This window comes from Oryctolagus cuniculus, chromosome 4 (genome assembly GCF_964237555.1).
Source record: "Oryctolagus cuniculus chromosome 4, mOryCun1.1, whole genome shotgun sequence".
NCBI lineage: Eukaryota > Metazoa > Chordata > Mammalia > Lagomorpha > Leporidae > Oryctolagus > Oryctolagus cuniculus.
The window spans coordinates 145,516,422-145,530,931 of NC_091435.1; the positions used below are offsets into that span (position 1 = coordinate 145,516,422).

The 14,510-nt window shown below is 39.6% G+C and overlaps 1 protein-coding gene across 4 annotated transcripts in view; it reads right to left on the reverse strand.

The window, feature by feature from the left end:
• PPP2R3A (protein phosphatase 2 regulatory subunit B''alpha) overlaps nucleotides 1-14,510 on the reverse strand; it is a 210,135-nt gene that overhangs the window by 95,402 nt on the left and 100,223 nt on the right. For 3 of the 4 annotated variants that reach the window (XM_051818617.2, XM_051818618.2, XM_070072785.1), the window contains one exon: nucleotides 3,109-3,375. In XM_051818617.2, the coding sequence (XP_051674577.1) occupies nucleotides 3,109-3,375 (267 nt within the window). Of the gene's footprint in view, nucleotides 1-3,108; nucleotides 3,376-7,216; nucleotides 7,730-14,510 lie in introns of those variants that run through there. The other variant, XM_008266214.4, reaches the window with a different exon arrangement.

Genomic DNA, 14,510 nt, shown 5'->3' on the forward strand with positions numbered 1-14,510 from the left:
CAATCTCCTCTCCTTATTCTTTGAAGGTTTCCTCTCTTCTCCTTTCCATATGCCAACCTGTTATAAGGATAAGGTCAGTAAGTGGCAAAAGAAGACCCATAATAAACAGTAGTTGCAAGTAAAGATGACTCTGAGTGCTAACAGATGACAACTAAGTAAATTCTGGATTAAATGGAAATTGGCTGAACATATAATTAAAACAATTTTTCAAATAAATTGTTTTTAAGAGGCAAAATCCAATAAAATGAACTGATACAGTAATCAAAACAGAACGGTACAAACCAACCTACTCATGAAACCCTTTGACGTCATTAATACATTAATACACAGATCTTCATTTTTATAAACTAGTTTTAACTTTCTGAAGGTAATGGGCTACCTTTTTCTTGCTACTTGAGCTGACAATTAAGGTCTAACAGCAGTAAACACAAAGGCTGGTGCCATGAAGTGAATTTAGGGCTATAATCAAGAATAATTCAGACAAGTTAATCAGTTATTTGTATGTATAAACTGGCTACTGTATTACAGGATAACTAGGTATAAGCAGTAAACTGTTATGTTAATGGCTAGTATGGCTACACAAAACAGTTTCTATCTTTAAACTTCTCCATGTTGTCAGCTTCAACTCTGGCTGTGTTGCCACATGGGACTAAGCCTCACTGCACATAAATGGTTTCTCATGCCTAGAGACGCCTTCCCTGCCTTGACTCCACTTTTTCTCACGCCCTCTTGTCTATCAGCGTGGCTGGGCTTTCTTCTCTCCGCTCACTGGATCTGTGGAGAGTTAGAGGGCACTAAGCTCTGACGTATGACATGGCTGCTGCCATCAGGAGGTGTGGACTCAGAGCAGTGGGAAGGCACTAGAGAGTGGGCTGGGAATACGCAGATGAAGAGAGTCCACTCATTTAAGACAAGGGTGGGCTGCAAGTCCGCCACTGGATGGGCAAAATCTCCAGATGCAGCCATTCCTGCCCTGTACCAAGGAACTTGTCTGCCTTCATCTGGACCCACAAACATGTTCCCATGCTAGAAATATCTTTTCTGGCATTTATGCTGTTAACATGTTACCCTCAAATGCAGATTTCATTCACCCTTGCTTGCTTTTATCACTTGGATTTCAATCCAAAGTTCCATCTCATTTGGAAAATATCAGGCACCTCTCAAAGAACCAAGCATGAAAACCTCGAGTGCCCTGAAAGAACCTGTAACCTCTTCAGATCGGGAGCTTGCTAATGTTAGGGAACATTGAGGGAGATAACAACACAGGAACGGCACTATGTTTGAAGTTAGATTTGTCTCCTGACATGAACTGGCTCTGTGACTTCAGATACGTATTTCTGACTGTAGTTTCCTCTTAAAAGCAGCAGGAACAGAGAAGGTCTTTTCTTCTGAAATGGGAGTTTATTTTTCATAGGAAACATCTGAGGGATCAACAGGCAATTTCTAAGATGGGAGGAGTGAAGAAAGAGAAGAAAGAATTCCTTTTCCTTTCCTTTAAAATCAGTCCAGTTGAAAACCATTTAATGGTGGTGACAAATGCTCTGTGAGCTCAGTGGTTGGGGGGAGAGGGGCAGGACAAGCCCGGAATGAGGCTTCGGAGGCTTCTGCAGAAGACATGATGGAAGCCAGGCTGCCAAGCTGGGTGCCAGGGAGGATGGCAGGAGTGGCAGCCCCTCTCGGATGGGAGTGCTATGAGAGTCCAGACACTGAGGCTGCTGCCTGTGCCAGGGCAAGAACGTCTCACATGGGAAAGAATATTGGGCAGGTTCAGAAAGGACCTCTGGGGCCAGACTGTGGAGGCCCTGGAATAGAGAAGAGAAGTTTGGGTTTTACTGTGAAATAGTACTTCTAACGTTTTTGAACTTTATTCCTTACGTGGGGGAACCCTTTCTCCTTCCAGGGAAGTATGCGTGGGGTCGTGGGCACTTCCTCTTGGTCTCCTCCTTGCCATCCTTGGCTTACTAAACCCTTCTGCCTCCTGAAGCTCATCCTGAAACCACTGCTAAATTCTGAGGTCTGACAGGCTACAAAAACCAAACCCAAACTAAACGAAGCCCTGCTCTAGGGATGAGGATCCCTGAACACCGCCGAGCTGGAGAACGGAATAATCAGCTTTCATCTGATGGCCATGCTCGGCACTAACTGCTCTGGGAGGAAGCTGGAAGTAGAGATTTTATTTACGTGAGAGGCAGATGGAGAGTTCACATTCACTGCTTCATTCTCCAAGTGCCCTCAATGGGCTGGGTTGAGGCTGAAGCCAGGAGCTGGAAATGTAATACAGGTCTCCCACATGGGCGGCAGAGGTCTTAACCACTAACCTAAGAATCCTCTCCCAGTCTTAACATTAAGGAATTAAGATCTTAAATCAGAAGTAGTTATATATGAGGAAAGTATTAAAGGTTTGCTTCCTAGTCTCAAACCAACTTATTTCTGGGTAAAATGACAGTCTTCTGACATCCTGGTGTTTTCTAGGTTCAGAGCAGAACTACGATCAATGGGTGAGAACAAAAAAGAAATTCCTATTCAGTATAATCAAAAAATTTTTTAACAAACAAGGCTATTAATGGTGGAACAGGTTGCCTAGAAAGGTAATAAGCTTCTAGCCACTGAAAGTATTCAGGTATAGAATGAATTTATGAACTAATAATATCTTGGGAGGGATTCCTATATTTAAATGGGAGAACCATTAAAGTTCTTTTCAAGCTTATATCCCAATAAACAGACCATAGTTAAGACTTTACAGAGTAAAAAGTATTTTTCCTCATTGGGAAAAAAAACAAAACTATGCATGCAAACGGAGTGAGGTGGCAGTGAAAAGGCTGAGAATGGGGCTGCTAGGAAAAGGGAGTTTAAAACCACTTCAACGGCTAGGACTAGGCTAGGCAGTCAAGCCAGGTCTCCCTCCTGGGTGGCAGCGATCCAAGTACTCGAGACATCATTACTGCCTCTCAGGGTCTGCATTAGCAGGGAGCTGGAGTCAGGAGCCAGAACTGGGTATTGAACCCAGATACTGTGATATGGGACATGGACTTCTAAACTGGTGTCTTAAGTGCGAGGTTACATACTTGGGAGAAAGGGAGATTATACATTACTTAGGAGTTCTATTACCTTTGCAATTTTCCCCATTTCATAGATATCTGCTTTCTGATCTTCAATATCCATAAATGCAGCTTCAATTCTGCTGAGAGTCTGTTCATGGTTACTGCAGGTATCTGGGAGTCCTTCGGGAAAGTAGAACCGTGGAATGTTTATGGACAATGGTGCACTCACAACACTGTTCACGTGAGGAGCAGGGGAGACAGGTCGCGGACTACTTGCAAAGGTGGCTGGAGGTGGAAGTGGTGTTCCAGGTTTCTTTTCTGGTTTATTTTGAATCTGGAAGGAAAACGTGATTATGAGACTCCTCATCAATCACAGGAAGTCGAGTATAGGACAGGAAACCACAGAGACAGTGAAGATGAAGACTCTCTGGAGAACGGTAAGCATGTTTCTAGGAAATGCTTGCCCATACTAAATACTTCTCTGTCAATACCTGAGTGCACATCGATTTATTTTTCTTTAAAGATTCATTTATTTATTTGAAAGTCAGGGTTAGAGAGAGAGAGATGGTCCATCCACTGGCTCACTCCCCAAATGGCCACAATGGCCAGGGGTACACCAGGCTGAAGCCAGGAGCTTCATCCTGGTCTCCAATGTGGGTAGCAGGGGCCCAAACTCTTGGGCCACTTTCCGTTGCTTTCCCCAGGCCATTAGCAGGGCGCTGGATATAAAGTAGAGCAGCCAGGACACAGACTGGCACCCACATGGCTGCTAGCGTCACAGGCGACGGCTTTACCCGCTTCCTTGCAACACTGGCCCCTTGATTTATGTTTTAAAAATCCTGAGATATATTTTCTTTTCAGTCACTTGGCATATTGCTTTTTTTAATTAAAGAAAAAATTTCAATACACATAAAACTGTATGTATCCTATCAAACATTTATCATGTCTTTGTAGTGACAGTAATCAAAATCCCTTCTGTTGTTCTGAGAGGAAGAGTACATTGTCATCACCCGCAGTCACCCAAATGCACAATACAACATCACAACTTACTTCTAACTTTGGCAGACATTTTGAAATAATAAAAGACCAACGTCAGCTGATACATTAAAGATCTCAAAGTGCATTATTAGTCTGACAGAACTAGACTAGGAAATTCTTTTAAGACTGTTCTTAATCATGCTGTGAATTTCTTCCTGTCCTTCAACAGGAAAAAACAAGTTGTTTTCAAATATACAGATTTGAAACAGATCTGTGGGGGGGGGGGGAGGCTCCTCAAACTGTCTTCTCCAGTTTGATTTTGCTGAGGTAGAATCACTGCCAGTCCTGATGCTGAGAAAATTTTTGTTCAGAAAATTAAAGCACTCCTGGAACTAACACTACACCTGGATGATTTACTTGCTACTGGGGCATGCCATTTTCCCCCAAGATACCCTTTTATCTAATTTTTGGTGTGCTCTAATGTGCAAGGACCATGATCATTAATTTCATCACAGCTGAACTTCTTTTGCCATCTATGAACTCATTTATAGGTTATGTCCTTCATTTTCCCAAAAAGGATCTGATGTGGCATTCCATAGAGACATTCAAAAGGATAGTGAGAAGTACGGGAAGGTTAGGTAAACAACAGGGGCGGCTTGAGATTACCCATGATTTAGTTAAAGGGGAGGGGGACTACACTATCACCAAGGTAGGAGTTTATTTTACCAATGAAGTTCTGAGATTCTTAGCAGAAAAAGCAAAAAATATTCCATGAAGACTTTCAGGGCTCTCAAGTCTACTCCTAATTAAAAACCAAATCATCTCTCAAGGTCCATGAGTATAATAGTGCATCAAATGCTATACAAAGTATGTAGGATAGACTGCTGATCAGCTAAATTTATTTAAAATTCATCATGAACATAAAGCATCCCTCAAATGTTCTTTTTTCTTAAATTGTCCTAATGCCATCCCTAAAGTTTGAACAATGGTCCCATTTAAAGCAATAGTCAAGGAAACAACAGCACAGAGGGAAATAAATGATGCCCTTAGGAACTTGGAAAACAGTGGGATAACTTAAGAGTCTGTGACCTCAGGAAGTTATTTAATGTTTTATAATTTCAGTAATAAGACAGAAATTATAGTACCTACTTCTTATAAGGTTGTCATAAGGATTAAAGGGAATTATAGGATATAACCTAGGTTAAAGGTTAAGAACAGTGTTGGCTCCTTATATTAATAAAAAAATAAATTATTAAAAAAAAGAGAACGGCACTGGCCCACATCTGTGCTCATGTAAGAAAATGAGTGACAAGGCCAAAGGGTGGAGCTCTCAAAAGATTAAGCATAATTTGGCATGTTCCTTCAGATTCAACAATGAATAACCATTTACATATATAAAGCAATTAAAAGTTTACAAATCACCTTTAACAAACTGATAAAACTATTTTAGAAAACATTTCTCTGTGCTAATGTTAAATCTGAAAATATTAGTACCTAATCCCATGAGTCAATATCAGTTGAAAGTGTTCATAAAAATTCTAAAATGAGGCTTGGAATTCTTTAGGTGCTTTATCTTTATTTATATTAGCGCCATTTCCTATTAGTCCATGCAGAAAGAGATTTGTGATATTAGAAGCAGACAATTATCGAAACTGTTTTTTTAGTTTCCCCAGAATGTTTTCTGTGGTGTGACATCCGGGGCTGTTGTGGATAATTTCAGGCCCGTTATGAAGATAGGATTAAGACCACTGGTGGCAGCAGGGATGAAACATGATAGTCTCATGAATACACATTAGTGGAGGAGGTGTACAGAACTTTTACTGCTAATTCTATGCCTTTGCTTGAAATAAATAACATTCAGAACAAAGGCTGCCTATCTGTGGAAGCTTCTGTTTGAGTGGGAAACATTTGATTGTGTAATATTCTACTCTGCTTTTCTTAGTGTGATTCTTAACATGGGACAATTCACCAATAGGCAACTATTTATTAAGTCATTGGTTAATTTAATAAAACTGATACTAATATTTACAAGGAAAATAACATAAAAAGATCACATTTATTTTCAACTTTCAGGTATATTAAAATTACTTTCTGTTGAGTTCAACAGAACACAAATAATTTAAACCTTAATGTAATTAATAAAACTGATCTTTTACAAATATTATTGAATAAAGCCTAGTAATATATATTTTGACACAGTTAACAGCGAATTTGGCATCTGCTTACTTTGAACAAAGCTGTTTCAGTTCCATTTCGAGGGGCATTAAAGTAGAATTAGCTGGGTAAAGCATCTCAATTCTCTATTCCAGTCTCTCTATGAACACAGTCTCACTTCTTTATTCATTCTGGATTTTTAAATAATACTGTAACACTAGTATCAGCACAGTTACCCTTATGTTACTGTGTCATTGGCACATTTCCAATATTTAATAATTTCAGACCTACCAAAAATAATTTAATAAGGTTTACCCCCCAAATTTGAAATTATTCTGGGTCAGAATAAGTATGAAACCATGGTTTCCCGCTGGAATTTGGACATCAGTCAGAATTTCTATACTCCTTGGTTTGTATTATACTCAATGGTGGACAATGGTTCTAAAATTGTAAGCAAGAAAGCAGACATCTTGCAAAGTATTCATCAGAGGTAGAAAAATAACTCAATCTCACAGTTTTTCATGGTCTAAACTGCCACCCTTCATTTTCAACATACATACGTTACAGTACACAAACTGTCTCTATATAAAATATTTCTTCCTTTTAAAAAGGATTGTCAGGATCAATACCCTTTGTAAACATTTATTACAGAGGTACTCCTATGTATGCTAATACAGTCTGTTGATTCAAAGTACAAATAAGGCTTTTAATACAGAAAAGTTTCAGATATTTCTATGAAAAATTCTAGGATTTTCCGCGCTAGACGTCGTAAAATATTTGTTAAGTTGTATTTATTGTCTAAACTGAATTCCTTCTCGACGAGAGAAAAATGTGAGTACTGTACTCCAGGTCCAGAAGGTCTATTTTTAAACCTGTTGGAATCCCTCTGCAAATAGCTTTCTGCAAATAGCTGAATAGAGGACACAGATTAATTCCTTGATCTAATATCAAGATACAAGGGAGCTATAAAATTATTTGAGTTAGTTCACTGGTAGTTTTATTAGTAATAAAACTATTTTAAAAGAAATACCCAAGTTTCAAACCTGTGTCTGCTGAAATGACTTCAGGCGCTTCTTAAACCGTGATGGGAGAACAAAATCGCAGCCCCTTGCCAGGAAAGCTAACTCTCCCCTTAAGTCCGGATCCCTTCGGAGAGAGGTTTCCTTGATCATCATCTTTGAAAAGTCAACGTTTACTCTGCCACTGTCCAGCACACTTCTGAAGACAGATTTCCTCAGTTGTCACTAGTGTAATTTGTCAGGCAGAAGGAAATTCTTCTCTTCTTATCTTCCAAAGAAATTAAATTCAAGCATTGTGCTCTCCCAGCCTCCGGGAACCACAACCCATGCTTGTCCTGACATGCAGCTGGTTCCCAAATATAGCCTGTGGCCTCCAATACCTTCTCATAATTTTCAAGTCTGAAACTCACAGGCTGCAAGGGGCCTGCCGCTCCTGGTAGTTAGCTCTCAGTCAAATTGACCTGCACATGTTGAGAATACAGAGCCTTCTGGGAAAGGAAGCACCCACTACTCTGAGTACCAAAGTTAGAAACATTACAGCTAGACCTAAAAATAGTGACTTCTCAGATAATGCTAACTTCTTAAACTCGGAGTATGTGAGGTGTCAAAGCAGTTTCTCCTTAAGCTAGGAAAGAGAAAACTATGTGGAGCAGTTTTGGCTTTTGTTGCTTAATATTGTCTGAAAAAAAGAACAAGCTGAAGTTCAAATTGAACCTATTTTGAGAAAAGTTTCTTATTTTTTATTTGAAGGGAAGCAAATACCCCAAACCCTCTAGGTCTCTAGTCAAAATATGAAGAAAAATGGAAACTTTCATGCTCAAATGATAGTTTATAAGAATTGTTAGTCTTAGACTAAAAAACATTTTTTTTAAAAGTAGAAGACTATCTTAGTAATCAAATAATTTTTTCAAATGATTATGGATATATTTGAAAATTGTCAAAATGGTTGGTTAAGGAAGTAGAACAACTAGGTATCACAAAAAAAGTTTTATATAGTGAATGAAATGTGGCTAAAACAAAAGTTCCAAAGATGATCAAATAGCAATGACACAGTACATCCTGAATTTATGGGATACTTTTCCTTTGAGAATCTATACAGAATTCATCTCAGATTTTTAAAATAGTTTATTATCAGATATTAAATATTTGCCTCCTATAGTTACAAGTGAGTCAAGCATTCTATCATACTTCTTTATATTTCAGTATTTTCAGTCACATCAATCAGTACTTATTTTCTGGTTCTAGAAAACGTAAACCAAATATCATTATAAAAATGACTGAGTTTAATTTAGTGGGAATTATAATCTTTGGTTTTCCACTGTTTCTAACAAGGCAGCTTTTTTTTTTTTTTTTAAGATTTATTTATTTATTGGAAAGGCAGAGTTACAGAAAGAGGAAGAGAGAGAGAGAAATCTTCCATCTGCTGTTTCACTGCTCAGATGACTGCAACTCCAGGGCTGGGCCAGGCTGAAGCCAGAAGCCCGGAGCTTCTTCTGTGTCCCTTATGTGGGTGCAGGGGCCCAAGCAGTTGGGCCATCTTCTACTTCTTTCCCAGGTACATTAGCAGAGAGCTGGATCAGAAGTGGAGCAGCTGGCTCTCAAACTGGCACCCATATGGGATGCTGGCACAGCAGGCAGAGGCTTAACCTACTACCCTACAACCCTGGCCCCCACTGATTTCTTTTCAAGACAATTTGATGTCTGCTCTTTGTAATGTAGATAGCGAGTCTGTAACATCTAAACCTATAAGCTGTGGCTCATACAAAATCTAACTTGAAAGTTTTCAACATGTACTATGGGTTGGAGCAGGATTACAACTGAAAACCACTGGTCTGATGCTTCAACTGGGACCTGTCCTTATCTTCTCTCACTGATTTACTGGCTAACTCCTGGGCTATGCAACTTCTCCCTATTTTTTCCTTAAACTCTACCTAGAATACTCTTCCTCCCTCATTATTTACTTCCAAATCAGAATGCCAAAAGAGTAGATTATGAATGCAAGTAGATCTTTAGAGTCATAATTTAATGCTTATTCAATTCAACTACATCATAAATTGTATTCCCCCTCCTCTTCTCAACACAAACCTGTGGCTTCACAGGGATGAATTTTTCATCCCTTTTCCTCAAATTATGCACACTCTCTAATCAATCATCTGTCAAAATCCAATGCAAGTTTTATCTATTTCCTGAAGGCCTCCCTGATTACTTTAGTTCTCTTATGGCACTTCTGTGTGTGTGTGTGTGTGTGTGCGCACACGCGCACGCTCATAGTACTTGATGAAATACTGGAGAATTTCTCCCAAAAGACTTCCATTTAATTTATTCCCTGGATCTGCCAGTGCTCTGTAACCCATGCCCATGACACACCGACTCCTGGCTACCAGTCTGCTCTGTTGTGCTCTCTGTGTATTACTTCAGCAGTTGATCTGTATGCTTACAGTATGTCTCTCTGCAATCTGTTCACGTTGGATGTACTTTTTATAGTAATTATTCAATTCAATCATATATTATACAAACTAATGAAATAGTAATATAAACTTATTTTAAAATAAAAAAATCCCTAAGTTTTATAAAAAAGACTCAGTGAATTACTAAAAACACTTTCCTATGAAATTCAGTATATGTGAGTAAAAGAATAATCACTAAAATTTAGAAGGTACCTACATTCAAATTGCTTCACTACTGACTTCAGTTTCTTGCTCACTTTATTTTTTTTTTAAATTTATTTATTTGAAAGGCAGAGAGTGGGGGGGGGGGGAGATCTTCTATCCACTGGTTCACTCCTCAAACACCTGCAACAGCCAGGGGTAGGCCAGGCTGAAACCAGGAGTCTGGGACTCCATCTGGGTTTCCCACATGGGTGGCAGGGGCCCAACTACATCAGTATAACCTCCTGCCTCCTAAGTACACATTAGCAGGAAACTAGATCAGAAATGGAGCCAAGATTTAAACTCCAGAATTCAGATATGGGATGTGAGCTGTCCCAAGTGATAACTTAACCACTGTGCCAAACCATCCCCTCACCACTTTTAATTAAAACTGGAAATCAGTCAATAAATGTATTGAGTGTGATTTATTGGAGAGGTCATAGAACTCTAATTATGAGACTCATTCTCAAAGAAAGGCTTTCACCATATCCCAAACAGTCTTATAGGTATAATTTACGATTCCCTATTGATTAATTGTTAAACCCAATCATTTCAGGAGGAAGAACTTCTACTGTAATATTTTACTATCTCATAATTATTTTCAAAGTGTCTAAATTCTAATTTTGGGGTGAACATTAACCTGAAGATTATATCCATAATAAAACAGAAGATGAAGTTTAGAACTGGATCACTTGGTCCTTGTATCTACCCCGGTTCAAAATGCCTATATTTCTTGATAGCCAACATTCTCTTAGATCTACAGGTGGGCTCAGCACACTAAAATCTCAGCACAAGCTTTTCTTGTAGTTTTAGAGTTTTCCCTGGAAAATCAGCTTAGTCTGCTCATCATAGCCACTCTGCTTCCTGCCATAACACTGCCTTCTCTGGGCATAAAGAGAATCACTGTCCTACTTCCCTCTCTCTTTTTTAAAGATTTATTTATTTGGAAAGCAGAGAAAGAAAGGGAGACAATGAGGAAGAGGGAGGGAGGGAAAGAGAGAGAACAATCAAGCCATCATCTGCTGCCTTCCCAGGCACATGAGCAGGAAGTCTAACTGGAAGTGGAGGAACCAAAACTCAAACAGGCACTGTGATATGGGATGCAAGTGGTGGCTTAACCCACTGTCCCACAATGCCAGCCCCTTGCCCTTCTTGTATTATGTCACGTAAGGGGTTGGTGCTTGCCACACTTAGCGAAGGTTCAGCAAGCAAATTTTAGGAACATTCACATTGGCCACAGTTGGCACAGAAAGCCAAGTGTCTAAACTCTTGTGGAGAAGGTCAACTTTACAGCTATTCAGTTACTCAATAAATAATTAGTTTTTAAAAATATTTATTCATTTATTTGAAAGACAGAGTTATATAGAGAGGGGGAGATACAAAAAGAGATCTTCTATCTGCTGGTTCACTCCAATGACTGAGGCAGGGCCAGGCAGAAGCCAGGAGCCTTTCCCAGGTCTCCCACATGTGTGCAGGGGCCCAAGCACCTGGGCCATCCTCCGCTGCTTTCCTAGGCACATTAACAGGGAGCTGGATTGGAAGTGGAACAACTGGGACACGAACTGGATTGGAAGTGGAACAACTGGGACACGAACTGTTGCCCACGGGGGATGCCAGCATCGCAAGCAGTGGCTTTACCTGCTATGCTACAATGCTAGCCCCTCAATAAACAGTTTTATGATCATTTATTATGTGCCAGATTCTTTTCTGGGTGTGAAGATAGAGAAATGATAAAGAAATGGCTTCTTTTTTTTCCTCATTGCCCCTCCTAGGATAATGTTGGTTGGGAGAAAAAAACCAAGAATTACTTTGATTTCATTTACTTTCTGTAAGTCTCTGAAGTTTCAAAGTTGGAACTGTGGTTATAGGTTATATATGGTTGCTCCACTTCCAGTTCAGCTTCCTGCTCATGTGCCTAGGAAGGCAGCGTGGTTATGTTCTGTTGGAACACTCATAAACAAGAAAGCATTTACAAACCATGTCTTTTGAGGTGAAGTAAGTTCTAAGTTTTCATTTATCAATCTATCTTCCAACAAATTCAGAGGACTTCTAAAAGGCTTAGAAAGAATCTGTAGCAATGAATCACTGACAGAGGAAGACTAGGATGAGGCTGGTTTTTATTGCTTTTTACTTATTTATTTGTATTTGTATGAAAGTATATCTGTGTGGTCCTATAAAGGATCTAAGAAAAAGAATTAGTTTCAAGTAGTATAGGACAACTGAAGCAGAGCACTAAAGAACAGTTTTTAGAGAGAATCTCTTCTTTACTGGAAAACATTAAACATAGGTGTCTTTCACCACAGATGAAAACATTTCTATAATCTACTTTCTGCCTGGGTCACAAGTGAGATTACAATCCATGGGCTGAATGTTCTAAGAGCAAAGCTGTTTCTGGGTGAGAAGTTGACCTTGGAGGGACCAACCAGAGTAAGGAAGGAGAGAGAATCATAAAATCATGATTTATAAACTCAGTTTAAGGATGTCAAAATACATAAATCTTAAAAAAAAAAAGCGGGGGACAGCATTGTGGTATTACGGATGTCTTTCTTCTATACACTCGGATCTTTTCACCCATTCTCTGCAGCATATATAAAAGCCACCTGATAAGATAGTTGGCCACCAGGAGGCGCTTCCTGCACAGCCACCTCATCTGTTCTGGGCATGCAGGTCATTCATGAACACAACCTGTCAGGAGAGGCAGGTGATTCTACCTGAGTTATGCGCTCAATCGGAGCCTTCAGGACAACAATGGTGAGAGCTTTATTAGAAGACGCAAGAAACCCGTGCTCTCTGTTGTGGGGGTGACCGGGATACACCCGTTATGACCTTAAGACCCACCTGCCTGAACTGGGGTTCCTTTCCTGCCTTCTCATTCCACGTTATCTTCCTCCAGAATAATCATGCTTGGGTGAGGGAGAGTCTTTCTCAAAAGGAACCAGCTGGGTGGTTCCTGGGAATGGGTTTTACAGTTTCTCTGGCAGGGTTATAGAGACTGGTCTTTCTTCTATGACCATAAAATGGAAGTCTTTCTTCTTCTTCTTCTTTTTTTTTTTTTTTTTAAAGGATATTCTCTAGTATCTCAAGCAAGAAAAGTTGTTACCTTATCACATCCTTAAGGGATGACGTGGGGGCCAGCACTGTGGCACAGTGGGTTAACTTCCCTCTGCATTGTGTCTCCTGGCTGCTTCACTTCAGATCCAGATCCCTGCTACTGTGACTGGGAAAGCAGCAGAGAATGGCCCAAGCGCTGGGGTCCCTGCAACCATATGGAAGACCTGGATGAAGCTCCAGACTTTAGCCTGGCCCAGCCCTGGCTACTGTGGCCATTTGGGGAGTGTACCAGTGAATGGAAGATCTCTGTGTCTCTACCTCCCAATCTGTTACTTTGCCTTTCAAATAAATAAAATACACATTTGTTTTAAAACAAAATTGACAGAACTGAGCCTGTAATTTCAAGGAAGGTGAGACTGAAAAGGAGACTAGAGAGTAAAATTGCATACTAGACCCAACACATTTCATTTTTAAGTAACTTATTCTTTGAGGCTTAGTCTGAAATTCAGGACAGATTTTTTAGAATTTTCTGAATCCTCTTATAATTACCTTCATGTCCCCGTTTGAAAACAAAGACAATATTGAGAAAGTTATTAAGTTCTTTCTGGAAAATACCAGCTCAACTGGATGTTTTAAGAAAAAAAATGGATTGACTATTCAAGATAGAGAAAATAATTTTGAACATTTGCTTAAAGAAATAAATCGCTTATTTTGATTTGTGTGTAAATCCTAAACAGTAATGCATATGTAATGTGTTGTCCCAAAATAAATCTTGCCCTTTCAAAAAAAAACCTACATATTTATTTGAGTGAGCACCATCCACACCCACATTCAGAGAGAGACAGGGAGAGAGATATCCCATCCTCTGCCTCACTCCCCAAATGCCTGCAACAGCCTCAGCTGGGGTAGAAGCTGGGAGCTAGGAAATCAATCTAGGTCTCTGACACGGGTGGCAGGAATCCAATTACCTGATCAACACCACTGCTTCTCAGGGTCTCAACGGGTAGGGAGCTAGAGTCAGGAGCCAGAACCAAGAATCATATTCAGGCACTCCAACGTAGGCTATGAGTGTCTTAACCACTAGACTAAACACCGACTCCTAGCCTTTCCTGTTATATACCAGTATGTAAAGTCACTCACTAGCTTCAATTTGAATGTGATTATGAAGACTGAGACAGTGCCTGAGTTAAGGCACTGCAGGTAAGAAGGCCAATTGGGCTAATTTAGGTATCAAAGCGGAAAAGAAAAATCTGAGTGACAAAAACACACAGCATAGTAAGGGTTTGAAATCAGTTTAGCCACGTGAATGTTAGAACCAAGTCCAGAAAGACAACAAAGTCACTTTGAAGCGATACCAAAGGATACTGCTCAGAAGACATTACAGGAAAGAGATAAATATGTAAGAGGAACTTCCAGTACCTCAGGAAGGTGCTTTTGATTAACAAAAGGAAGCTGGCTTTTTGAAAAAACTTAAAACTGCTAAGTTAAAAGCATTTCTTGGTATACATGAAAACTTACACATAAATGTTCACAGCTTTTATTAATAGCCAAAAAGTAAAGACAAAAACTCTACATAATGCTAACCACCATGAGAGGATGAACAACATGTGGTATTCCAA